At 40.7% G+C, this 27,803-nt stretch overlaps 1 protein-coding gene across 1 annotated transcript in view; it reads right to left on the bottom strand.

The window, feature by feature from the left end:
* LOC139568040 (NLR family CARD domain-containing protein 3-like) overlaps nt 1–13,169 on the bottom strand; it is a 282,966-nt gene extending 269,797 nt beyond the window's left edge. The window contains exons 1-2 of the mRNA XM_071389763.1: nt 12,897–13,169; nt 12,039–12,179 (exon numbers count right to left, since the gene is read on the bottom strand). Of these exons, the coding sequence (XP_071245864.1) occupies nt 12,039–12,163 (125 nt within the window). The 5' untranslated portion in view covers nt 12,164–12,179; nt 12,897–13,169. The remainder of the gene's footprint in view (nt 1–12,038; nt 12,180–12,896) is intronic.
* Nucleotides 13,170–27,803: the final 14,634 nt, after the last annotated feature.

Below are 27,803 nucleotides of genomic sequence, written 5' to 3'. Positions count from 1 at the left end.
GTTTCTACAACACAGTGAGGTGATTCATTATATTAATGAAACCAGTTTTAACAACACAGTGTGGTGATTCATTATATTAATGAAACCAGTTTCTACAACACAGTGAGGTGATTCATTATATTAATGAAACCAGTTTTAACAACACAGTGTGGTGATTCATTATATTAATGAAACCAGTTTTAACAACACAGTGTGGTGATTCATTATATTAATGAAACCAGTTTTAACAACACAGTGTGGTGATTCATTATATTAATGAAACTAGTTTCTACAACACAGTGTGGTGATTCATTATATTAATGAAACCAGTTTTAACAACACAGTGTGGTGATTCATTCTATTAATGACTATTAACTTAGGTGGTGTATAACCGTGAATATTTAGATATAATAATCACATAATAATCACATTTTAACTCATAACTAGAGAGATATTCTACATTGTTGCTCCAGTGTGTCTTACTGAACATGACCCTGATTAGAGTGAAACATCATGTTGTGTTTGACATAGAGACCACCTGACACAGGGACACTGAGGCGCCAGAACCCCAAAGATGAAACCCTGGATAGAGGGGCTCAGTGAATGTGGAGGTGAATGTGATCAGGTGGGTCAGTGTGTCAGAGGAGGCTCTATAGAAGGACAGAGTGCCGGCTGGCCAGTCCAGATACACTCCTACTCTGTGGGAGCTGAAGGAGGAGACGTCTATGGTAGTGGAATTATTATTGTGCCTGGCATAGTAAAGGTTGTCAGAGCAGAACAGACTCCAGGACTTGTCATTCCTTCCAATATAACAGTCCTCACCCCTTCCTCTCCTCCTTATTCCTTTATATGTCACTCCTATACCAGCCCCCATTATCCCACTCCACTCTACCTCCCAGTAACAGCGCCCAGTCAGACCCTCTCTACACAGCACCTGTCTACAGACCTCAAATCTCTCTGGGTGATCAGGATACGGCTGCTCCTCTCTCCTCCATGTCACCTTTCTGTTCTCCTCAGACAGAGAGAGGAGTCTGTTTACTGTGTTTAGGTCCAGTGTGAGATCACAGACATCTGATGGATGAAACCAGACACAATATTAGAAATCATCATCATTCACATTAGAATGTTAACTCACTTTTCACTAATTCATTTAATGTAGATGTTTCTAGGTATCAAAAGCAGAAGTTAAGGTAACTTGAGACTTGTTGAACGATCATATGTTATACTGTATGGTAAAATAAAACACACTTATTCCCATTAATTACACATACACATTTCTAATGTAACACGAACGCGCCACACACATACACAGACACACACATTGTCAAAGCAACTCTTTGTAAACTTTGGTGTCCCTGATTTCTGCTTCTGTAGAACTACAGCTGATATTTAATATGACCAAGTAAGTAATGATGGTGGTCTTTGACTTTGACTTAACTTGAATTAAGACTTATTCTTAGTCATATTCTTCACAGCAGTCAACACTCACATTTTCTAAGCCCAGGTTTCATTCTGTTCTCTCCACCATGTTCCACACTGTAGCGGTAAGCAGAAGAACAGACAGTCATTGAGGGATACACCTGAACTCTCACACACACACACACACACACACACACACACACACACACACACACACACACACACACACACACACACACACACACACACACACACACACACACACACACACACACACACACACACACACACACACACACACACACACACACACACACACACACACACACACACACACACACACACACACACACACACACACACACACACATTGGGGACACACACGCATACACTGGACACACACACACACTGGAAACACACAAACACAGGACACACACACATACATAGGACACACACACACACACTGGACCCACACACACCGGATACACACATACTGGACACTCATACATACACAAACACACAGTCAGCATATAACTTTGTCCAAGTGGTGGTAAGAATGTTTGTCTTAACTAGCCTGATAAGTCAAACATGTCTGATATGAACATGAACATAAACCCTCTACATACTTGAGTTTCTCCAGTCTGCAGTGTGGATCCTCCAGTCCAGCAGAGAGCAGTCTGACTCCTGAGTCTCCTGGGTGATTGTAGCTCAGGTCCAGCTCTCTCAGGTGTGAGGGGTTTGACCTCAGAGCTGAGGCCAGAGAAGCACAGCCTTCCTCTGTGACTAGACAGCCTGACAGCCTGCAAAGAGTTAAATCATATTAAAATCACACTGCTATTCTTTGGTGGTGAAAATAGTGGCAGTACATTTTTCAACATATTCATGTCACACCCTGATCTGTTTCACCTGTCTTGTGATTGTCTCCACGACTCCACTCCACAAACGGTAAGCTTCACTGTCCAAACACATATGGTGTGAACTATGTGTGCCTGGTAAACACATGTGGATCTGGTGAACAGTTATCACTTGTTGACCAACTACAGGAATACTGACCTCAGAGTCTCCAGTTTACAGTGGGGATTCCCCAGTCCAGCAGAGAGCAGCTTCACTCCTGAATCCTTCAGGTCATTGTTACTCAGGTCCAGCTCTCTCAGGTGTGAGGGGTTTGAACTGAGAACTGAGGCCAGAGAATCACAGCCTTCCTCTGTGACTCCACAGTCTGACAGCCTGACAAAGAGATCATCATGATTTCACAAACACACTGTTCATTTAACACCAGTAGTATAGAAGGACAATGGCAGATACATTTAGTATATGCTCTCAAACAACATATAGATTCATCTTCCATCTGCTGGAATTGTATGGTCATATTATTATACTAATCTGAACACCAATGCACTGATTCAATATGTTGTTCAATATAATATTATATACATTTTAGAATACATTTTTTTCTCTAAACTTAATTCTGCTTCCTGATGATTAGATCTTAAATGTCATTGTATTTACTCACAGAACAGCTCTGGAGCCTTTGACCACTGGCAGCAGCCTCAGAAGACCTTCCTCTGATCTGGCGTATTTCTTCAGGTCAAACACATCCAGCTCCTTTTCTGAAGTCAGCAACACAAAGACCAGAGCTGACCACTGTGCAGTTGACAGTTCTTCACTGGAGACACTTCTGGCGCTCAGGTATCTTTGGATCTCCTCCACTAGAGAATGGTCATTCAGTTCATTCAGACAGTGGAACAGATTGATGCTCCTCTCTGGAGAGGGATTCTCCCTGATCTTCTCCTTGATGTACTTGACTGTTTCTTCATGGGTCTGTGAGCTGCTTCTTGTCTTTGTCAGTAGACCTCGTAAGTGCTTCTGATTGGACTCCAGTGAGAGGCCCAGAAGGAAGCGGAGGAAAAGGTCCAGGTTTCCCGTCTCACTTTGTAAGGATTTATCCACAGCACTCTTGTAGAAAGTAACTTCAGGCTTGTCTCTGAACAGCAAAAACATGTAGTTGAACATTGATTGAGGTTCTGGCTCGTCTTTGGTTTGCAGGTTGTCCATTAGATTCTCATTGTTGTTGATGAATGAGAGGAACACATATAGAGCAGCCAGAAACTCCTGAATGCTCAGATGCACGAAGCAGTACACCTTGTCCTGGTACAGCCCACATTCCTCTTTAAAGAGCTGTGTGCACAATCCTGAGTACACTGAGGCTTCATTGACATCAATGCTAGCCTCTTTCAGGTCTTCTTCATAGAAAATCAGATTGCCATTCACAAGTTGTTGAAAAGCCAGTTTTCCCAGTGACAGAATGCTCTCTTTATTCCAGTGTGGACCTGTCTCTTCTTTACCAAGATACTTTTCATTCTTCTGTTTTGTAAGAAACACCACAAGGTGTGTGTACATCTCAGTCAGAGTCTTGGGCATCCCTTCTCTCTTATGTTTCAGCAGGTGTTCAAGGACTGTTGCAGAAATCCAACAGAAGACTGGAATGTGGCACATGATGTGGAGGCTCCTTGATGTCTTTATGTGTGAGAAGATCCTGCTGGCCATGTCCTCATCACTGAATCTCTTCCTGAAGTACTCCTCCTTCTGTGGGTCATTGAACCCTCGCACCTCTGTCACCTGGTCAACACACCCTGAAGGGATCTTATTGGCTGCTGCAGGTCGGGTAGTTATCCAGAGGAGAGCAGAGGGAAGCAGATTTCCCTTGATGAGATTTGTCAGCAGAACATCCACTGAGGTTGACTCTGTGACGTCCCAACAGATCTTGTTCTTCTGGAAGTCTAGGGGCAGTCGGCACTCATCCAGAACATCAAAGATTAACAGAACTTTGTACTTGTTGTAGTTGGAGATTCTTGATTGTTTGGTTTCCATTGAAAAGTGATTAAGAAGTTCAATGAAAGTGTGTTTTTCACCTTTCATCAAATTCAGCTCCCGAAAAGGGAATGAAAATACAAATTGGACATCCTGATTTGCTTTTCCTTCAGCCCAGTCCAGAATGAACTTCTGCACAGAGACTGTTTTTCCAATGCCAGCAACTCCCTTTGTCAGCACAGTTCTGATAAGTTTGTCTTGTCCAGTAAAGGGTTTGAAGATGTCGTTACATTTGATTGCAGTCTCTGGTCTTGCTTGTTTCCTGGTTGTTGTCTCAATCTGTCTCAGCTCATGTTCATTATTGACCTCTCCTGTTCCACCCTCTGTGATGTAGAGCTCTGTGTAGATCTTATTGAGAAGTGTTGGGTTTCCTTGTTTAGCGATCCCCTCAAATACACATTGAAACTTCTTCTTTAGATTAGATTTGAGTTCACGTTGGCAAATCACAGCAGGATCATCTGAATCTAGAAATAACACAGAGGATATTAATATTACGTCTGTTGTAATGCCTACAGTATTGTAGGACTGTTATAAAGTTTTAAATTATATTATTTTCTTATCTTAATTGACTTCATAATGTGTTTTTTTTCATAATGCATTACAGACTGGTGTGACTGATTATATTATTATTGGTATTATTGATGGTGTTATTAATGTTGTCTCTCTCTCTCTGTAAATTAATCAACACAACACATCCCTGCTGCTACTTGATGAGGTCACTAGGTGTTGTGTTAAGGCTGCTACAATGTCATTGAGTTACACAGCTACTTTAGCTGTACTTTAGCTACAGCTTTTTAAATGTTATAAAACAGCATTCAACATGAGGCAGACAGATCTTACATTTCTCCAGTGTGTCAGCAAGCTCCTTCTGGTTCATTTTCCTCAGGACGTGCAGTGTGATCTTCAGAGCCCCCTCTCTGGCACTGCTCTCCTGCTTCTCATCTTCAGCATCCACCACTTCCTGCTTCTGACTCTCAAAGCCTTCTGGGAGTTCTGGACTCAGAATCCTCTTGAACATCTTCAGCTCGTTCTTCACAAATGTCATAATTTTCTCTTCAAGCAACTGAAATAAATCAAGTAAATAAGTTTAGCAATAGAATAAATAGTTTTTCATTAACACAATATTAATGAATGATTGACAGACCAACTTTACTTGAGGTAAACAAAAACAAATGTACATAACAGGACCACATACACTGAATATGGAGGCCAGGTCTGTTTGATGACTCTGGGAAGACTGACCACTGAGAATCTCTGACTCTGATCTCTCCTGTTGGTTTCTGTGGACAAAACATGTGATTACATCTCCTCATCCAGGGAGTACACACACACACACACACACACACACACACACACACACACACACACACACACACACACACACACACACACACACACACACACCACACACACACACACACACACACACACACACACACACACACACACACACACACACACACACACACACACACACACACACACAGGGGGGAACGTTGTGTTTGTTTAATATTGTTTAAGGACTATGAAATGGATAAAAGGACTAGCCTATAGATTATGAAAACAACCAAAATAATTGATTGGGGATCATATTTAGGCAGCCAAATCCTCATTGTGCTTTGTGGGATCTTGTCTACAGATAGTTGCCACACCAATAGCTTCATGTTTTGTTTGTGCTTGTTTGTTTTGTTTTGGTGAGTTTCTATTAATTAAAATATATGGGACTCTGCCGTGCCTTGGTCAACCCATTATGATGATCGTGAAATAGAGACAGTGTCACGCCCTGGCCTTAGTATTCTTTGTTTTCTTAATTATTTTGGTTAGGTCAGGGTGTGACATGGGGAATGTATGTGGTTTTTGTAGTGTCTAGGGTGGTTGTAAGGTTTAGGGGGTTTATTAGAGTAGTTGGGTTTATGTTTAGTATAGTAGTCTAGCTGTGTCTATGGTTGAGTGTAGGTATCTAGGAAAGTCTATGGTTGCCTGAATTGGGTCTCAATTAGAGATGGTTATTGTTGTCTCTGATTGGGAGCCATATTTAAGGCAACCATAGGCTTTAGTGGGGAATTGTCTATGTCGAACGTAAGTAGTTTGTAGCGTCACGGTCGTTTGTTGTTTTTTTGTTTAAGTGTTTCGTTTCATGTTCATCTTCGTCGTTATAATAAAAGAAGATGGCTTATTTTCCACATGCTGCGTTTTGGTCCGTCTCTCCTCCACACGATCGTGACAGACAGTTGTTTAACTCACTGACCAGGACCCATGAGTTCTTCTTACCTTTGTTCAGTAGAAAAGTCTCCCTCTCTAAAGTATAGAGGAGGATCCATAGACCAGTCACTCTTCATGGACACACAGCTGGGAACAGGGGAGGCTGGTCTCTCCTGCTTGATTGGGCTTCAACACAACAGAGACAAACATTACATCTCTCATCTACTCTGAGCTCAGATGGGGAAACAGAAGAACAGTTTCATTCCAAAACGATATCTATTTTGAGAAACTTTCATAAATAAACTTTTTTTGTGTTAAAGTAATTTAAATGTTGAAAGATAATGATGAAATAATTCCACTCTGAAACCTTATAACTGTGTGAAATTGATCAGAATTATACAATTATTATCTGATGGTTTTGTTTAGGTTCATTCAGTAAAATTATATATCTGTACAATATTTATAGTATCTTAAACACAGACTGTCTGAGCAATATTCGGTGCCGACCTTGGGTCCTCTGAGAGATTTGGGAGAGGGCAGGGAGTGCTTCTCACAGTCTCCCTAATCTTTGTCGGCTGGGTAGTGATACAGTATGTGTGTAGGATACCTACTGTTTGTGTGTGTAAGGAGCCAGTATAAAATGAAAGGTTTTGTACAACGGACGAGCGCTCTCGTGAATAAACATTTTGACTATCATAGCTGGGCCTCTGTCTGTTTCTTTCAACCAATATCTTACAAATGCTGGGTTGCAGAACGAGTAGTTTAATTGAAGTTCACTTTAAGAATATTGAGAACAAAATTCTCGTGACATATTTTATTGTTGAAAGAAATGATGAAATAGATTGGTGTGTTTTTTCACTATCTAATCATGGGTTGTCCAATGACAGACATGTATTTGTTTAAAATGTATCATTTGGTGTTTTCATTTCAGAGAGTCAAATGTTTTTTTTCAAAAATATATACGTATATCTGACTCACTCTCAGAGAAATCAGTAGTACTGCTAGGTTTTACACAGTAATAATATATATCTGCCTCACTCTCAGAGAAATCAGTAGTACTGCTAGGTTTTACTCAGTAATAATATATATCTCTCAGAGATGAGGCTATAAGGAGTACCAGTACTGAGTCAATGTGCCGGGGTACCAGGTAGTTGAGGTAATAATGAGACTATAAGGAGTACCAGTACTGAGTCAATGTGCAGGGGTACCAGGTAGTTGAGGTAATAATGAGACTATAAGGAGTACCAGTACTGAGTCAATGTGCAGGGGTACCAGGTAGTTGAGGTAATAATGAAGCTATAAGGAGTACCAGTACTGAGTCAATGTGCAGGGGTACCAGGTAGTTGAGGTAATAATGAGACTATAAGGCGTAACAGTACTGAGTCAATATGCAGGGTACCAGGTAGTTGAGGTAATAATGAGACTATAAGGAGTACCAGTACTGAGTCAATGTGCAGGGTACCAGGTAGTTGAGGTAATAATGCGACTATAAGGAGTACCAGTACTGAGTCAATGTGCAGGGGTACCAGGTAGTTGAGGTAATAATGAGGCTATAAGGAGAACCAGTACTGAGTCAATGTGCAGGGTACCAGGTAGTTGAGGTAATAATGAGACTATAAGGAGTACCAGTACTGAGTCAATGTGCAGGGTACCAGGTAGTTGAGGTAATAATGAGACTATAAGGAGTACCAGTACTGAGTCAATGTGCAGGGGTACCAGGTAGTTGAGGTAATAATGAGACTATAAGGAGTACCAGTACTGAGTCAATGTGCAGGGTACCAGGTAGTTGAGGTAATAATGAGACTATAAGGAGTACCAGTACTGAGTCAATGTGCAGGGTACCAGGTAGTTCAGGTAATAATGAGACTATAAGGAGTACCAGTACTGAGTCAATGTGCAGGGTACCAGGTAGTTGAGGTAATAATGCGACTATAAGGAGAACCAGTACTGAGTCAATGTGCAGGGTACCAGGTAGTTGAGGTAATAATGAGACTATAAGGAGAACCAGTACTGAGTCAATGTGCAGGGTACCAGGTAGTTGAGGTAATAATGAGACTATAAGGAGTACCAGTACTGAGTCAATGTGCAGGGTACCAGGTAGTTGAGGTAATAATGAGACTATAAGGAGTACCAGTACTGAGTCAATGTGCAGGGGTACCAGGTAGTTGAGGTAATAATGAGGCTATAAGGAGAACCAGTACTGAGTCAATGTGCAGGGTACCAGGTAGTTGAGGTAATAATGAGACTATAAGGAGTACCAGTACTGAGTCAATGTGCAGGAGTACCAGGTAGTTGAGGTAATAATGAGGCTATAAGGAGAACCAGTACTGAGTCAATGTGCAGGGTACCAGGTATTTGAGGTAATGATGAGACTATAAGGAGTACCAGTACTGAGTCAATGTGCAGGGGTACCAGGTAGTTGAGGTAATAATGAGACTATAAGGAGTACCAGTACTGAGTCAATGTGCAGGGTTACCAGGTAGTTGAGGTAATAATGAGAATATAAGGAGTACCAGTACTGAGTCAATGTGCAGGGGTACCAGGTAGTTGAGGTAATAATGAGGCTATAAGGAGAACCAGTACTGAGTCAATGTGCAGGGTACCAGGTATTTGAGGTAATAATGAGGCTATAAGGAGAACCAGTACTGAGTCAATGTGCAGGGTACCAGGTATTTGAGGTAATAATGAGGCTATAAGGAAAACCAGTACTGAGTCTATAAGCGTGGTCACAATATAGGAGATATCTTGGTGAGATCTGACCTGCCCCCTGAGCTACTCAGACACTATAGGAGATATCTTGGTGAGATCTGACCTGCCCCCTGAGCTACTCAGACACTATAGGAGATATCTTGGTGAGATCTGACCTGCCCCCTGAGCTACTCAGACACTATAGGAGATATCTTGGTGAGATCTGACCTGCCCCCTGACCCCACTCAGACACTATAGGAGATATCTTGGTGAGATCTGACCTGCCCCCTGACCCCACTCAGACACTATAGGAGATATCTTGGTGAGGTCTGACCTGCCCCCTGACCCCACTCAGACACTATAGGAGATATCTTGGTGACATCTGACCTGCCCCCTGAGCTACTCAGACACTATAGGAGATATCTTGGTGAGATCTGACCTGCCCCCTGACCCCACTCAGACACTATAGGAGATATCTTGGTGAGATCTGACCTGCCCCCTGACCCCACTCAGACACTATAGGAGATATCTTGGTGAGATCTGACCTGCCCCCTGACCCCACTCAGACACTATAGGAGATAGTTTGGTGAGATCTGACCTGCCCCCTGAGCTACTCAGACACTATAGGAGATATCTTGGTGAGATCTGACCCGCCCCCTGACCCCACTCAGACACTATAGGAGATATCTTGGTGAGATCTGACCTGCCCCCTGAGCTACTCAGACACTATAGGAGATATCTTGGTGAGATCTGACCTGCCCCCTGAGCTACTCAGACACTATAGGAGATATCTTGGTGACATCTGACCTGCCCCCTGACCCCACTCAGACACTATAGGAGATATCTTGGTGAGATCTGACCTGCCCCCTGAGCCACTCAGACACTATAGGAGATATGTTGGTGAGATCTGACCTGCCCCCTGACCCCACTCAGACACTATAGGAGATATCTTGGTGAGATCTGACCTGCCCCCTGACCCCACTCAGACACTATAGGAGATATCTTGGTGAGATCTGACCTGCCCCCTGACCCCACTCAGACACTATAGGAGATATCTTGGTGAGATCTGACCTGCCCCCTGACCCCACTCAGACACTATAGGAGATATCTTGGTGAGATCTGACCTGCCCCCTGAGCCACTCAGACACTATAGGAGATATCTTGGTGACATCTGACCTGCCCCCTGACCCCACTCAGACACTATAGGAGATATCTTGGTGACATCTGACCTGCCCCCTGAGCTACTCAGACACTATAGGAGATATCTTGGTGAGATCTGACCTGCCCCCTGACCCCACTCAGACACTATAGGAGATATCTTGGTGAGATCTGACCTGCCCCCTGACCCCACTCAGACACTATAGGAGATATCTTGGTGAGATCTGACCTGCCCCCTGAGCTACTCAGACACTATAGGAGATATCTTGGTGAGATCTGACCTGCCCCCTGATCCACTCAGACACTCTTAACACCCATTCCAAATGGGAACTACGAACGTGGCTGATGCGCACAGTGCAATAACACTATAAAAACATCCTTCTTCAGACACCCACATACAGGTAGAAACATCCCTGTTAGGGGATCATCTCATGCAAGACCAAGGGAGTAATCTATCTCATCACCTGTTCATGTGGGAAAGCCTACGTAGGACAAACGAAAAGACAATTAAAACAACACATAGCTGAACACCGCAGCTCAATCAGGTGACAGAACATTGACTATCCAATAGCAGCTCACTTTGTTGAAGCATCCAATCTCCTCCCTCAAATACACAGGGACTGAGCATGTTGCTCCACCAAGGAGAGGAGGTAACATGGAGATCCTCCTACTACAAAGGGAGACAGGATATCCTGTCTAAAAACATTGACCCCTAATGGTCTGAATATTGACGTTGATCTCAGGACCTTCTTATGAACAATTCTCTCTTGTAAATGGATATATTCTTTCTACATCTTATCAGATCCAGTATGTTCCCCTGGTGATGATGTTTATTATGCATTAAGGTTGAACCAAAACATTACATTAAATAGGAAACAATTACATATGTGGAATTAAACAATAATGTATGTTGATGCTAATGTTATGTAAAATATTCAATTACGTTTTCATATGATAACAATAGCCTGATATATTCAATATGCCATAAACTATTGTTTTTTAACAGTTTCACTAATTCATTCTAATTAACTTAATCATGATGACACACCCCTCACTATTGTCATTGGCTGCACTAATTCCACTGTTTGTCTACATAACCTGGTTCAAGTCTTCATGACATCACCCTGAAGAAGACACAGTGATGCCGAAACGTTGGTAAATACCCAATACATTACTGGGAGTTTATATATGGAGTTTAAATATGGAGTGTGGGACTCTATTTATTTTTTATAGCTTATAGTTTATTAGCCATTAGTCAGAACCTCCACATAAATAAAATATGGGTGTGCGCCAGCTCATGTTTTTTATTGGAAAAACTATAGGAACCATTTGCCTGTTTAACTGCTAGGTGTTATGGGTATTATGACACCTCCACTGTGGGTCTCTATAAAACTATTGGAACCATTTCCCTGTTTGACCGCTAGGTGTTATGGGTACTATAACACCTCCACTGTGGGGCTCTATGTTATGGGTATTATGAGTGGGGCTCTATAGCGCAAATGAAATGGGAGAATCTAGAGAATGCAACAATATTTGTTTCATCTTGCTGTGATGTTCTCAGTAAAATGCTAACATCTATACATTTAAAATCTTAGAACAATAATATTTTACACAGCCTTAAGCCTTAATTTCTGATGAAAAAACACAAATGTGAAAAGATGGTGGATATAGTGTTTTGGATATAAACTCTTCATAAAATCTTTAAAAAATTGTCATCTCACCTCTTAGATTTGGTGCCATGTTCCCCAGAGAGACTCGTTTTAGAGGCAGGTCCCTCCTCTCTCTCCCCAGAGAGACTCATTTTAGAGACTTGGTCCCCCTCCTCTTTCTCCCCAGAGAGACTCATTTTAGAGCAGTGACCCCTAAACAGAGATCCAGCATGTTGGTTGTGGTTAACACAGTGACAACTAAACAGAGATCCAGCATGTTGGTTGTGGTTAACACAGTGACAACTAATTATTGAAGGTCCATTGTTCTATTTTATTAATTATCTCTTAGAAATAAAACATGTACTAACAGATACATCCAAACAGTCAGGTGATTTAATTAATAGATAACTAATAATAATAATACCAATAAGATAAGAGTAATATTATAAATAATAATAATGTCTCACTTTCTCTTTTAATAATGTCTCTCATTCTAGTGTGTTGCTTTGTTCAACAGGTCTGATATTATTCTGCTGTTACTGAATTCAGTTCATAATAACAATGTAAAGTCTGTTCAGTGGTTTCATACCAAATTACACAGGAAGCAGGAGCTCATTGTAATTTAGAAAACAACAAATGTTCTGATATTCTGAAAGATGATTTACAACTATGATACATTAACATTTTTACAAATGGTAAAATAACCACGATATACGAATCGTATAATACGATATATGAACAATATGTTTTGGAATTTGATTTGCCTACGGCCCAGTTAGCACCATTTTGTATGATTGAACTGTCACGTAGCTGTCCCAGGTGAAATGGACTGTTAGAGCCGAGTGCTTTACTTTCATTCACTTTACTAAAATAACACCATACATTTAATTTCTCTACACACTTTACAATAATCCCTGGTAGGATTCTTACCTTGTAGCCTGAATTCAAAACCAGAACGTGTAAAGTCAGTGAGATATTTTCCTTTGTGCTGAGAAAGAAACCTTGGGAACGGTTTATTCACCTCCCCAATGTCAAGAAACTGTGTGTAATTTTAGTTACTGATTAACTTTGTATTCAAGCCTTGGGTTTACACAATCGCTGTGTAGCTACTGCTTTCCTGCAGTCAGATTACCTAGTGGCCTCATGGTGGAATGTTATTCATATTGTATCATTATTACCTGGAGTCCTTTCCTGCAGTCAGATTACCTAGTGACCTCATGGTGGAATGTTATTCATATTTTATCATTATTACCTGGAGTCCTTTCCTGCAGTCAGATGACCTAGTGACCTCATGGTGGAATGTTATTCATATTGTATCATTATTACCTGGAGTCCTTTCCTGCAGTCAGATTACCTAGTGACCTCATGGTGGAATGTTATTCATATTTTATCATTATTACCTGGAGTCCTTTCCTGCAGTCAGATTACCTAGTGACCTCATGGTGGAATGTTATTCATATTGTATCATTATTACCTGGAGTCCTTTCCTGCAGTCAGATTACCTAGTGGCCTCATGGTGGAATGTTATTCATATTGTATCATTATTACCTGGAGTCCTTTCCTGCAGTCAGATTACCTAGTGACCTCATGGTGGAATGTTATTCATATTGTATCATTATTACCTGGAGTCCTTTCCTGCAGTCAGATTACCTAGTGGCCTCATGGTGGAATGTTATTCATATTGTATCATTATTACCTGGAGTCCTTTCCTGCAGTCAGATTACCTAGTGACCTCATGGTGGAATGTTATTCATATTTTATCATTATTACCTGGAGTCCTTTCCTGCAGTCAGATTACCTGGTGACCTCATGGTGGAATGTTATTCATATTGTATCATTATTACCTGGAGTCCTTTCCTGTAGTCAGATTACCTAGTGACCTCATGGTGGAATGTTATTCATATTTTATCATTATTACCTGGAGTCCTTTCCTGTAGTCAGATTACCTGGTGACCTCATGGTGGAATGTTATTCATACTGTATCATTATTACCTGGAGTCCTTTCCTGCAGTCAGATTACCTAGTGACCTCATGGTGGAATGTTATTCATATTGTATCATTATTACCTGGAGTCCTTTCCTGCAGTCAGATTACCTAGTGACCTCATGGTGGAATGTTATTCATATTGTATCATTATTACCTGGAGTCCTTTCCTGCAGTCAGATTACCTAGTGACCTCATGGTGGAATGTTATTCATATTTTATCATTATTACCTGGAGTCCTTTCCTGCAGTCAGATTACCTAGTGACCTCATGGTGGAATGTTATTCATATTGTATCATTATTACCTGGAGTCCTTTCCTGCAGTCAGATTACCTAGTGACCTCATGGTGGAATGTTATTCATATTTTATCATTATTACCTGGAGTCCTTTCCTGTAGTCAGATTACCTAGTGACCTCATGGTGGAATGTTATTCATATTGTATCATTATTACCTGGAGTCCTTTCCTGCAGTCAGATTACCTAGTGACCTCATGGTGGAATGTTATTCATATTTTATCATTATTACCTGGAGTCCTTTCCTGCAGTCAGATTACCTAGTGACCTCATGGTGGAATGTTATTCATATTGTATCATTATTACCTGGAGTCCTTTCCTGTAGTCAGATTACCTAGTGACCTCATGGTGGAATGTTATTCATATTTTATCATTATTACCTGGAGTCCTTTCCTGCAGTCAGATTACCTAGTGACCTCATGGTGGAATGTTATTCATATTGTATCATTATTACCTGGAGTCCTTTCCTGCAGTCAGATTACCTAGTGACCTCATGGTGGAATGTTATTCATATTGTATCATTATTACCTGGAGTCCTTTCCTGCAGTCAGATTACCTAGTGACCTCATGGTGGAATGTTATTCATATTGTATCATTATTACCTGGAGTCCTTTCCTGCAGTCAGATTACCTAGTGACCTCATGGTGGAATGTTATTTATATTTTATCATTATTACCTGGAGTTCTTTCCTGCAGTCAGATTACCTAGTGACCTCATGGTGGAATGTTATTTATATTGTATCATTATTACCTGGAGTCCTTTCCTGCAGTCAGATTACCTAGTGACCTCATGGTGGAATGTTATTCATATTTTATCATTATTACCTGGAGTCCTTTCCTGCAGTCAGATTACCTAGTGACCTCATGGTGGAATGTTATTCATATTGTATCATTATTACCTGGAGTCCTTTCCTGCAGTCAGATTACCTAGTGGCCTCATGGTGGAATGTTATTCATATTGTATCATTATTACCTGGAGTCCTTTCCTGCAGTCAGATTACCTAGTGACCTCATGGTGGAATGTTATTCATATTTTATCATTATTACCTGGAGTTCTTTCCTGCAGTCAGATTACCTAGTGACCTCATGGTGGAATGTTATTCATATTGTATCATTATAACCTGGAGTCCTTTCCTGCAGTCAGATTACCTAGTGACCTCATGGTGGAATGTTATTCATATTTTATCATTATTACCTGGAGTCCTTTCCTGCAGTCAGATTACCTAGTGACCTCATGGTGGAATGTTATTCATATTGTATCATTATTACCTGGAGTCCTTTCCTGCAGTCAGATTACCTAGTGACCTCATGGTGGAATGTTATTCATATTTTATCATTATTACCTGGAGTCCTTTCCTGCAGTCAGATTACCTAGTGACCTCATGGTGGAATGTTATTCATATTTTATCATTATAACCTGGAGTCCTTTCCTGCAGTCAGATTACCTAGTGACCTCATGGTGGAATGTTATTCATATTTTATCATTATTACCTGGAGTCCTTTCCTGCAGTCAGATTACCTAGTGACCTCATGGTGGAATGTTATTCATATTTTATCATTATAACCTGGAGTCCTTTCCTGCAGTCAGATGACCTAGTGACCTCATGGTGGAATGTTATTCATATTTTATCATTATTACCTGGAGTCCTTTCCTGCAGTCAGATTACCTAGTGACCTCATGGTGGAATGTTATTCATATTTTATCATTATAACCTGGAGTCCTTTCCTGCAGTCAGATTACCTAGTGACCTCATGGTGGAATGTTATTCATATTGTATCATTATTACCTGGAGTCCTTTCCTGCAGTCAGATTACCTAGTGACCTCATGGTGGAATGTTATTCATATTTTATCATTATTACCTGGAGTCCTTTCCTGCAGTCAGATTACCTAGTGACCTCATGGTGGAATGTTATTCATATTGTATCATTATTACCTGGAGTCCTTTCCTGCAGTCAGATTACCTAGTGACCTCATGGTGGAATGTTATTCATATTTTATCATTATTACCTAGTGACCTCATGGTGGAATGTTATTCATATTGTATCATTATTACCTGGAGTCCTTTCCTGCAGTCAGATTACCTAGTGACCTCATGGTGGAATGTTATTCATATTTTATCATTATTACCTAGTGACCTCATGGTGGAATGTTATTCATATTGTATCATTATTACCTGGAGTCCTGTCCTGCAGTCAGATTACCTAGTGACCTCATGGTGGAATGTTATTCATATTTTATCATTATTACCTGGAGTCCTTTCCTGCAGTCAGATTACCTGGTGACCTCATGGTGGAATGTTATTCATATTGTATCATTATTACCTGGAGTCCTTTCCTGCAGTCAGATGACCTAGTGACCTCATGGTGGAATGTTATTCATATTGTATCATTATTACCTGGAGTCCTTTCCTGCAGTCAGATTACCTAGTGACCTCATGGTGGAATGTTATTCATATTGTATCATTATTACCTGGAGTCCTTTCCTGCAGTCAGATTACCTAGTGACCTCATGGTGGAATGTTATTCATATTGTATCATTATTACCTGGAGTCCTTTCCTGCAGTCAGATTACCTAGTGACCTCATGGTGGAATGTTATTCATATTTTATCATTATAACCTGGAGTCCTTTCCTGCAGTCAGATTACCTAGTGACCTCATGGTGTAATGTTATTCATATTGTATCATTATTACCTGTAGTCCTTTCCTGCAGTCAGATTACCTAGTGACCTCATGGTGTAATGTTATTCATATTGTATCATTATTACCTGGAGTCCTTTCCTGCAGTCAGATTACCTAGTGACCTCATGGTGGAATGTTATTCATATTGTATCATTATTACCTGAAGTCCTTTCCTGCAGTCAGATTACCTGGTGACCTCATGGTGGAATGTTATTCATATTGTATCATTATAACCTGGTGTCCTTTCCTGCAGTCAGATTACCTAGTGACCTCATGGTGGAATGTTATTCATATTGTATCATTATTACCTGGAGTCCTTTCCTGCAGTCAGATTACCTGGTGACCTCATGGTGGAATGTTATTCATATTGTATCATTATTACCTGGAGTCCTTTCCTGCAGTCAGATTACCTGGTGACCTCATGGTGGAATGTTATTCATATTGTATCATTATTACCTGGAGTCCTTTCCTGCAGTCAGATTACCTGTTGACCTCATGGTGGAATGTTATTCATATTTTATCATTATTACCTGGAGTCCTTTCCTGCAGTCAGATTACCTAGTGACCTCATGGTGGAATGTTATTCATATTGTATCATTATTACCTGGAGTCCTTTCCTGCAGTCAGATTACCTAGTGACCTCATGGTGGAATGTTATTCATATTATATCATTATTACCTGGAGTCCTTTCCTGCAGTCAGATTACCTAGTGACCTCATGGTGGAATGTTATTCATATTGTATCATTATTACCTGGAGTCCTTTCCTGCAGTCAGATTACCTAGTGACCTCATGGTGGAATGTTATTCATATTGTATCATTATTACCTGGAGTCCTTTCCTGCAGTCAGATTACCTAGTGACCTCATGGTGGAATGTTATTCATATTATATCATTATTACCTGGAGTCCTTTCCTGCAGTCAGATTACCTAGTGACCTCATGGTGGAATGTTATTCATATTATATCATTATTACCTGGAGTCCTTTCCTGCAGTCAGATTACCTAGTGACCTCATGGTGGAATGTTATTCATATTGTATCATTATTACCTGGAGTCCTTTCCTGCAGTCAGATTACCTAGTGACCTCATGGTGGAATGTTATTCATATTGTATCATTATTACCTGGAGTCCTTTCCTGCAGTCAGATTACCTAGTGACCTCATGGTGGAATGTTATTCATATTGTATCATTATTACCTGGAGTCCTTTCCTGTAGTCAGATTACCTGTTGACCTCATGGTGGAATGTTATTCATATTGTATCATTATTACCTGGAGTCCTTTCCTGCAGTCAGATTACCTAGTGACCTCATGGTGGAATGTTATTCATATTGTATCATTATTACCTGGAGTCCTTTCCTGCAGTCAGATTACCTAGTGACCTCATGGTGGAATGTTATTCATATTGTATCATTATTACCTGGAGTCCTTTCCTGTAGTCAGATTACCTGTTGACCTCATGGTGGAATGTTATTCATATTGTATCATTATTACCTGGAGTCCTTTCCTGCAGTCAGATTACCTAGTGACCTCATGGTGGAATGTTATTCATATTGTATCATTATTACCTGGAGTCCTTTCCTGTAGTCAGATTACCTGTTGACCTCATGGTGGAATGTTATTCGTATTGTATCATTATTACCTGGAGTCCTTTCCTGCAGTCAGATTACCTAGTGACCTCATGGTGGAATGTTATTCATATTGTATCATTATTACCTGGAGTCCTTTCCTGCAGTCAGATTACCTAGTGACCTCATGGTGGAATGTTATTCATATTGTATCATTATTACCTGGAGTCCTTTCCTGTAGTCAGATTACCTGTTGACCTCATGGTGGAATGTTATTCATATTTTATCATTATTACCTAGTGACCTCATGGTGGAATGTTATTCATATTGTATCATTATTACCTGGAGTCCTTTCCTGCAGTCAGATTACCTAGTGACCTCATGGTGGAATGTTATTCATATTGTATCATTATTACCTGGAGTCCTTTCCTGCAGTCAGATTACCTAGTGACCTCATGGTGGAATGTTATTCATATTGTATCATTATTACCTGGAGTCCTTTCCTGCAGTCAGATTACCTAGTGACCTCATGGTGGAATGTTATTCATATTGTATCATTATTACCTGGAGTCCTTTCCTGCAGTCAGATTACCTAGTGACCTCATGGTGGAATGTTATTCATATTGTATCATTATTACCTGGAGTCCTTTCCTGCAGTCAGATTACCTAGTGACCTCATGGTGGAATGTTATTCATATTGTATCATTATTACCTGGAGTCCTTTCCTGCAGTCAGATTACCTAGTGACCTCATGGTGGAATGTTATTCATATTGTATCATTATTACCTGGAGTCCTTTCCTGCAGTCAGATTACCTAGTGTCCTCATGGTGGAATGTTATTCATAATTTTAATAATTTCATAATTAATTAACATAATACTTTTTTTTAGGCCGAAAATCCGGTGTTTCTCTGCCAAATGGTTTTGTTATAGTTCAGTCAACTGTGATGTATATAAAGTGTCATATTGGGATGAAAAACCAATATAGAATACATTTCAACTCCATATCTGACATGGTACAGGTGTCTTCTTGTTTTTAAGCCCAGAACCATGTGTGTGAGGTGATACCTTTGTTTGAAAGTAGATTTGTTTAAGACTTCCAAGAAACACTGTGTGACCCTGATTCAGTGACCCTGATTCAGTCCACTGCATTTCAAGGTTAATCATTAAAAACAACACCGTATGAACAACTAGCCGTCTCCAGGACCAGTGATTCAAGTCTGAGGCTCTGTCCTAAGTGGCACCCTATTCCCTATATAGTGCACTACTTGACCAGAGCCCTATGGCACCCTATTCCCTATATAGTACACTACTTGACCAGAGCCAATAGTAATGCAGTATAGAGTGCAATTTGAGGAGGCAGACTGAGTTCCTGCCCTCCAGGACACCTACACCACCCGATGTCACAGGAAGGCCTAAGAGATCATCATGGACAACAACCACCCGAGCCACTGCCTGTTCACCCCGCTACCATCCAGAAGGCGAGGTCAGTACAGGTGCATCAAAGCAGGGACCGAGAGACTGAAAAACAGCTTCTATCTCAAGGCCATCAGACTGTTAAACAGCCATTACTAACATTGAGTGGCTGCTGCCAACATACTGACTCAATCTCTAGCCACTTAAATAATTAATAATTGGAGGTAATAAATGTATCACTAGTCACTTAAACAATACCACTTTATATCATGTTTACATACCCTACATTACTCATCTCATATGTATATACTGTACTCTATACCATCTACTGCATCTTGCCTATGCCGTTCGGCCATCGCTCATCCATATATTTATATATACATATTGTAACGGCTGCTCTCCTCCTCTTCGTCTGAAAAGGAGAAGCAGGGATCGGACCAATATGCATCGAGGTATTCTGACATAATGAATTTATTAAACAAACGACGAAACACGAAATAACACTTGAATAATACAAAATAACAAAACGACGTAGACTGACCTAAAACATGAGAACTTACATATACACGAAGAACGCACGAACAGGTACAGACTACAAACAAACGCTACAGTCCCGTGTGGTACGAACATACATACAGACACGGAAGACAATCACCCACAAACAAAAAGTGAGAACATCCTACCTTAATATGGTTCTCAATTAGAGGAAACACCTGCCTCTAATTGAGAACCATATCAGGCAACACATTTAACCCAACATAGCAACACATAACATAGAATTCCCACCCCAACTCACGCCCTGACCAACTAAACACATACAAAAACAAGAGAAAACAGGTCAGGAACGTGACACATATTCTTAATCATTCCCTTACACTTGTGTGTATTAGGTAGTTGTTGGGGAATTGTTAGATACTTGTTAGATATTACTGCACGGTCGGAACTAGAAGCACAAGCATTTCACTACACTCGCATTAACATCTGCTAACCATGTGTTTGTGACCATTAACATCTGCTAACCATGTGTATGTGACCAATAAAATGTGATTTGATTTGATAAACAAGGGCAATGTCACATGACCAGAAACAAGTACACAAAAAAAAATAAGATCGTGCAACTGTGGAGAGGTAAATACCTGTCTATTTATGGAAAACTGCCCTGATCTGTGGAGAGGTAAATACCTGTCTATTTATGGAAAACTGCCCTGATCTGTGGAGAGGTAAATACCTGTCTATTTATGGAAAACTGCCCTGATCTGTGGAGAGATAAATACCTGTCTATTTATGGAAAACTGCCCTGATCTGTGGAGAGGTAAATACCTGTCTATTTATGGAAAACTGCCCTGATCTGTGGAGAGGTAAATACCTGTCTATTTATGGAAAACTGCCCTGATCTGTGGAGAGGTAAATACCTGTCTATTTATGGAAAACTGCCCTGATCTGTGGAGAGGTAAATACCTGTCTATTTATGGAAAACTGCCCTGATCTGTGGAGAGGTAAATACCTGTCTATTTATGGAAAACTGCCCTGATCTGTGGAGAGGTAAATACCTGTCTATTTATGGAAAACTGCCCTGATCTGTGGATAGGTAAATACCTGTCTATTTATGGAAAACTGCCCTGATCTGTGGAGGTAAATACCTGTCTATTTATTGAAAACTGCCCTGATCTGTGGAGGTAAATACCTGTCTAATTATGGAAAACTGCCCTGATCTGTGGGGAGGTAAATACCTGTCTATTTATGGAAAACTGCCCTGATCTGTGGAGGTAAATACCTGTCTATTTATGGAAAACTGTCCTGATCTGTGGAGAGGTAAATACCTGTCTATTTATGGAAAACTGCCCTGATCTGTGGAGAGGTAAATACCTGTCTATTTATGGAAAACTGCCCTGATCTGTGGAGAGGTAAATACCTGTCTATTTATGGAAAACTGTCCTGATCTGTGGAGAGGTAAATACCTGTCTATTTATTGAAAACTGCCCTGATCTGTGGAGGTAAATACCTGTCTAATTATGGAAAACTGCCCTGATCTGTGGGGAGGTAAATACCTGTCTATTTATGGAAAACTGCCCTGATCTGTGGAGGTAAATACCTGTCTATTTATGGAAAACTGTCCTGATCTGTGGAGAGGTAAATACCTGTCTATTTATGGAAAACTGCCCTGATCTGTGGAGAGGTAAATACCTGTCTATTTATGGAAAACTGTCCTGATCTGTGGAGAGGTAAATACCTGTCTATTTATGGAAAACTGTCCTGATCTGTGGAGAGGTAAATACCTGTCTATTTATGGAAAACTGCCCTGATCTGTGGAGAGGTAAATACCTGTCTATTTATGGAAAACTGCCCTGATCTGTGGAGAGGTAAATACCTGTCTATTTATGGAAAACTGCCCTGATCTGTGGAGAGGTAAATACCTGTCTATTTATGGAAAACTGTCCTGATCTGTGGAGAGGTAAATACCTGTCTATTTATGGAAAACTGTCCTGATCTGTGGAGAGGTAAATACCTGTCTATTTATTGAAAACTGCCCTGATCTGTGGAGGTAAATACCTGTCTAATTATGGAAAACTGCCCTGATCTGTGGGGAGGTAAATACCTGTCTATTTATGGAAAACTGCCCTGATCTGTGGAGGTAAATACCTGTCTATTTATGGAAAACTGTCCTGATCTGTGGAGAGGTAAATACCTGTCTATTTATGGAAAACTGCCCTGATCTGTGGAGAGGTAAATACCTGTCTATTTATGGAAAACTGCCCTGATCTGTGGAGAGGTAAATACCTGTCTATTTATGGAAAACTGTCCTGATCTGTGGAGAGGTAAATACCTGTCTATTTATGGAAAACTGCCCTGATCTGTGGAGAGGTAAATACCTGTCTATTTATGGAAAACTGCCCTGATCTGTGGAGAGGTAAATACCTGTCTGTTTATGGAAAACTGCCCTGATCTGTGGAGAGGTAAATACCTGTCTATTTATGGAAAACTGCCCTGATCTGTGGAGAGGTAAATACCTGTCTATTTATGGAAAACTGCCCTGATCTGTGGAGAGGTAAATACCTGTCTATTTATGGAAAACTGCCCTGATCTGTGGAGAGGTAAATACCTGTCTATTTATGGAAAACTGCCCTGATCTGTGGAGAGGTAAATACCTGTCTATTTATGGAAAACTGCCCTGATCTGTGGAGAGGTAAATACCTGTCTATTTATGGAAAACTGCCCTGATCTGTGGAGAGATAAATACCTGTCTATTTATGGAAAACTGCCCTGATCTGTGGAGAGGTAAATACCTGTCTATTTATGGAAAACTGCCCTGATCTGTGGAGAGGTAAATACCTGTCTATTTATGGAAAACTGCCCTGATCTGTGGAGAGGTAAATACCTGTCTATTTATGGAAAACTGCCCTGATCTGTGGAGAGGTAAATACCTGTCTATTTATGGAAAACTGCCCTGATCTGTGGAGAGGTAAATACCTGTCTATTTATGGAAAACTGCCCTGATCTGTGGAGAGGTAAATACCTGTCTATTTATGGAAAACTGCCCTGATCTGTGGAGGTAAATACCTGTCTAATTATGGAAAACTGCCCTGATCTGTGGAGGTAAATACCTGTCTATTTATTGAAAACTGCCCTGATCTGTGGAGGTAAATACCTGTCTAATTATGGAAAACTGCCCTGATCTGTGGGGAGGTAAATACCTGTCTATTTATGGAAAACTGCCCTGATCTGTGGAGGTAAATACCTGTCTATTTATGGAAAACTGCCCTGATCTGTGGAGAGGTAAATACCTGTCTATTTATTGAAAACTGCCCTGATCTGTGGAGGTAAATACCTGTCTAATTATGGAAAACTGCCCTGATCTGTGGGGAGGTAAATACCTGTCTATTTATGGAAAACTGTCCTGATCTGTGGAGAGGTAAATACCTGTCTATTTATGGAAAACTGCCCTGATCTGTGGAGAGGTAAATACCTGTCTATTTATGGAAAACTGCCCTGATCTGTGGAGGTAAATACCTGTCTATTTATGGAAAACTGCCCTGATCTGTGGAGAGGTAAATACCTGTCTATTTATGGAAAACTGCCCTGATCTGTGGAGAGGTAAATACCTGTCTATTTATGGAAAACTGCCCTGATCTGTGGAGAGGTAAATACCTGTCTATTTATGGAAAACTGCCCTGATCTGTGGAGAGGTAAATACCTGTCTATTTATGGAAAACTGCCCTGATCTGTGGAGAGGTAAATACCTGTCTATTTATGGAAAACTGCCCTGATCTGTGGAGAGGTAAATACCTGTCTATTTATGGAAAACTGCCCTGATCTGTGGAGAGGTAAATACCTGTCTATTTATGGAAAACTGCCCTGATCTGTGGAGAGGTAAATACCTGTCTATTTATGGAAAACTGCCCTGATCTGTGGAGAGGTAAATACCTGTCTATTTATGGAAAACTGCCCTGATCTGTGGAGAGGTAAATACCTGTCTGTTTATGGAAAACTGCCCTGATCTGTGGAGAGGTAAATACCTGTCTGTTTATGGAAAACTGCCCTGATCTGTGGAGAGGTAAATACCTGTCTATTTATGGAAAACTGCCCTGATCTGTGGAGAGGTAAATACCTGTCTATTTATGGAAAACTGCCCTGATCTGTGGAGGTAAATACCTGTCTATTTATGGAAAACTGCCCTGATCTGTGGAGAGGTAAATACCTGTCTATTTATGGAAAACTGCCCTGATCTGTGGAGAGGTAAATACCTGTCTATTTATGGAAAACTGCCCTGATCTGTGGAGAGGTAAATACCTGTCTATTTATGGAAAACTGCCCTGATCTGTGGAGAGGTAAATACCTGTCTATTTATGGAAAACTGCCCTGATCTGTGGAGAGGTAAATACCTGTCTATTTATGGAAAACTGCCCTGATCTGTGGAGAGGTAAATACCTGTCTATTTATGGAAAACTGCCCTGATCTGTGGAGAGGTAAATACCTGTCTATTTATGGAAAACTGCCCTGATCTGTGGAGAGGTAAATACCTGTCTATTTATGGAAAACTGCCCTGATCTGTGGAGAGGTAAATACCTGTCTATTTATGGAAAACTGCCCTGATCTGTGGAGAGGTAAATACCTGTCTGTTTATGGAAAACTGCCCTGATATGTGGAGAGGTAAATACCTGTCTGTTTATGGAAAACTGCCCTGATCTGTGGAGAGGTAAATACCTGTCTATTTATGGAAAACTGCCCTGATCTGTGGAGAGGTAAATACCTGTCTATTTATGGAAAACTGCCCTGATCTGTGGAGAGGTAAATACCTGTCTATTTATGGAAAACTGCCCTGATCTGTGGAGAGGTAAATACCTGTCTATTTATGGAAAACTGCCCTGATCTGTGGAGAGGTAAATACCTGTCTATTTATGGAAAACTGCCCTGATCTGTGGAGAGGTAAATACCTGTCTATTTATGGAAAACTGCCCTGATTAACCCCTTCATCTTCTCTCAGTTTATGATGCTGCTGCTACTAGTTTTTCAAATCATATGAGCAACAAATATTTCGCTTTATCTGGGGCGCTAAACCAGACAAAATAAAACGTGACTGTTACGAATCCCATTGGCTCTACAGGGGGATGGTAACGAGACCGTAACATAACTCATGCACATTATAACAGTGCCTATCTATATAATGAATATGAATTGGGGGGGCTGAGATTATTAGATATAAAGAACTAAACCTCTCTCTAAAAGCATCACTTATTCAACAGTTTTACTTGAACTCTAAATGGTTCTCCAGTAGATTAATAAGAAAAGTTCATCCTGTCATCCTGTCACACCCTGGACATAGAGGAAAAGATCATCCTGTCACAACCTGGACATAGAGGAAAAGATCATCCTGTCACACCCTGGACATAGAGGAAAAGCTCATCCTGTCACGCTCTGGACATAGAGGAAAAGATCATCCTGTCACGCTCTGGACATAGAGGAAAAGCTCATCCTGTCACGCCCTGGACATAGAGGAAAAGATCATCCTGTCACACCCTGGACATAGAGGAAAAGATCATCCTGTCACACCCTGGACATAGAGGAAAATATCATCCTGTCACACCCTGGACATAGAGGAAAAGCTCATCCTGTCACACCCTGGACATAGAGGAAAAGCTCATCCTGTCACGCCCTGGACATAGAGGAAAAGATCATCCTGTCACACCCTGGACATAGAGGAAAAGCTCATCCTGTCACACCCTGGCCATAGAGGAAAAGATCATCCTGTCACACCCTGGACATAGAGGAAAAGCTCATCCTGTCACACCCTGGACATAGAGGAAAAGATCATCCTGTCACACCCTGGACATAGAGGAAAAGATCATCCTGTCACACCCTGGACATAGAGGAAAAGATCATCCTGTCACACCCTGGACATAGAGGAAAAGATCATCCTGTCACACCCTGGACATAGAGGAAAAGATCATCCTGTCACACCCTGGACATAGAGGAAAAGATCATCCTGTCACACCCTGGACATAGAGTTTATCAGTGTTTTGTATGTCCATGTATTTGTGTTCAATGTGAATGTGTATGCTGACGTGAGTTGATGTTTGAAAAGGGTATTTTGTTCTTAAATTATATTGTAAATTGTAATGGTAGAGTTATGTTCTTCAAGGTGTTATCAGAATTGTACGGGAAGGTCTGTTCAATCCAAGAGTACAACCAATTGATTACAGCATTACCCCCCAAAATAGAGGAGGTATTGAACTGGTCTGTCTGCCAAATATAAAGGATCAGAACTGGCAGAGGAATAACAATGTCATCAATAGGAAAGTACACCAGTTTCATTTGAGGACCAGGATGTTGACAACTGGGCCATACAGATTGCAAAATAGTTGGGAAGAGATTTTTGATGTACCGATTCCATGGTACAGGGTGTATGAGTTGATATATAAAACAACGCAAGATTCAAGACTTCGTGCTTTTAGGCAAAAATTATTATATAGAATTCTTGCCAAAAACAAAATGTTGAATATTTGGGGCATAAAATCATGGAAGCTCTGTAGATTTTGTTGTGAGGATACAGAATCAATAGACCATTTATTTTGGTATTGCCCTCAGGTAGCCTGTTTCTGGTCTCAGGTTCAGGAATGGCTGAAAATGCATTGATCTAAAATTGACCCTAGAAATAGTACTGTTGGGAGATCTGGAGAGACCGGGTCAGTCAATTACTAATATACTAATAGTCTTAGTAAAAGTATTTATCTTCAACACGCGATATGTAGATTCTATTAGATTAGATAGATTGAAATTGTACGTTAAACATCACAGCATAGTTGAAAGATATGTGTTGCGTAGAAACAGGAAGTGGGTGGCCAGCAGAGATAGATGGGATGGGCTGAGGGAAGCTGAGGGTTGGGATGTGGAATTGGAGACAAGTGGGAGTGGAGTTGCTGTGTGAGAGAGAGAATGATGGTCAAAGGAAAAAAAATTCAAAATAAAACATAATAAAAGTACATTTGAATGACACTAAGTGGCAGTGTTTTTCAACTACTGCTGGTTTGCCTGAGACTGATGCCGTGCAGGTGTTTGTACACATGCATAAAACACACACTCTCATTCAAATAAACACATACAAGAACACACACATACATGTAATAGTGCCAGACATGCACACAAACATATACAGTTGGCATTGCTGTCATGATTTCAGTTGTCCTTGATCTCTTTTGTTAATTTTATTTTTTCATTGTTGTTTGCTGTTTTCTTCTGTCTTTTCCTTTTTTCTCATTAGTTCTCTTGGTTGTTGGTGCATTGGGGGGTTCTTGGTTGTTGGTGCATTGGGGGGTTCTTGGTTGTTGGTGTATTGGGGGGTTTTTGGTTGTTGGTGCATTGGGGGGTTCTTGGTTGTTGGTGCATTGGGGGGTTCTTGGTTGT

The sequence above is a fragment of the Salvelinus alpinus genome, chromosome 1 (genome assembly GCF_045679555.1).
Source record: "Salvelinus alpinus chromosome 1, SLU_Salpinus.1, whole genome shotgun sequence".
Classification (NCBI taxonomy): Eukaryota; Metazoa; Chordata; class Actinopteri; order Salmoniformes; family Salmonidae; genus Salvelinus; species Salvelinus alpinus.
This window is presented reverse-complemented; position numbering and strand designations above follow the sequence as displayed.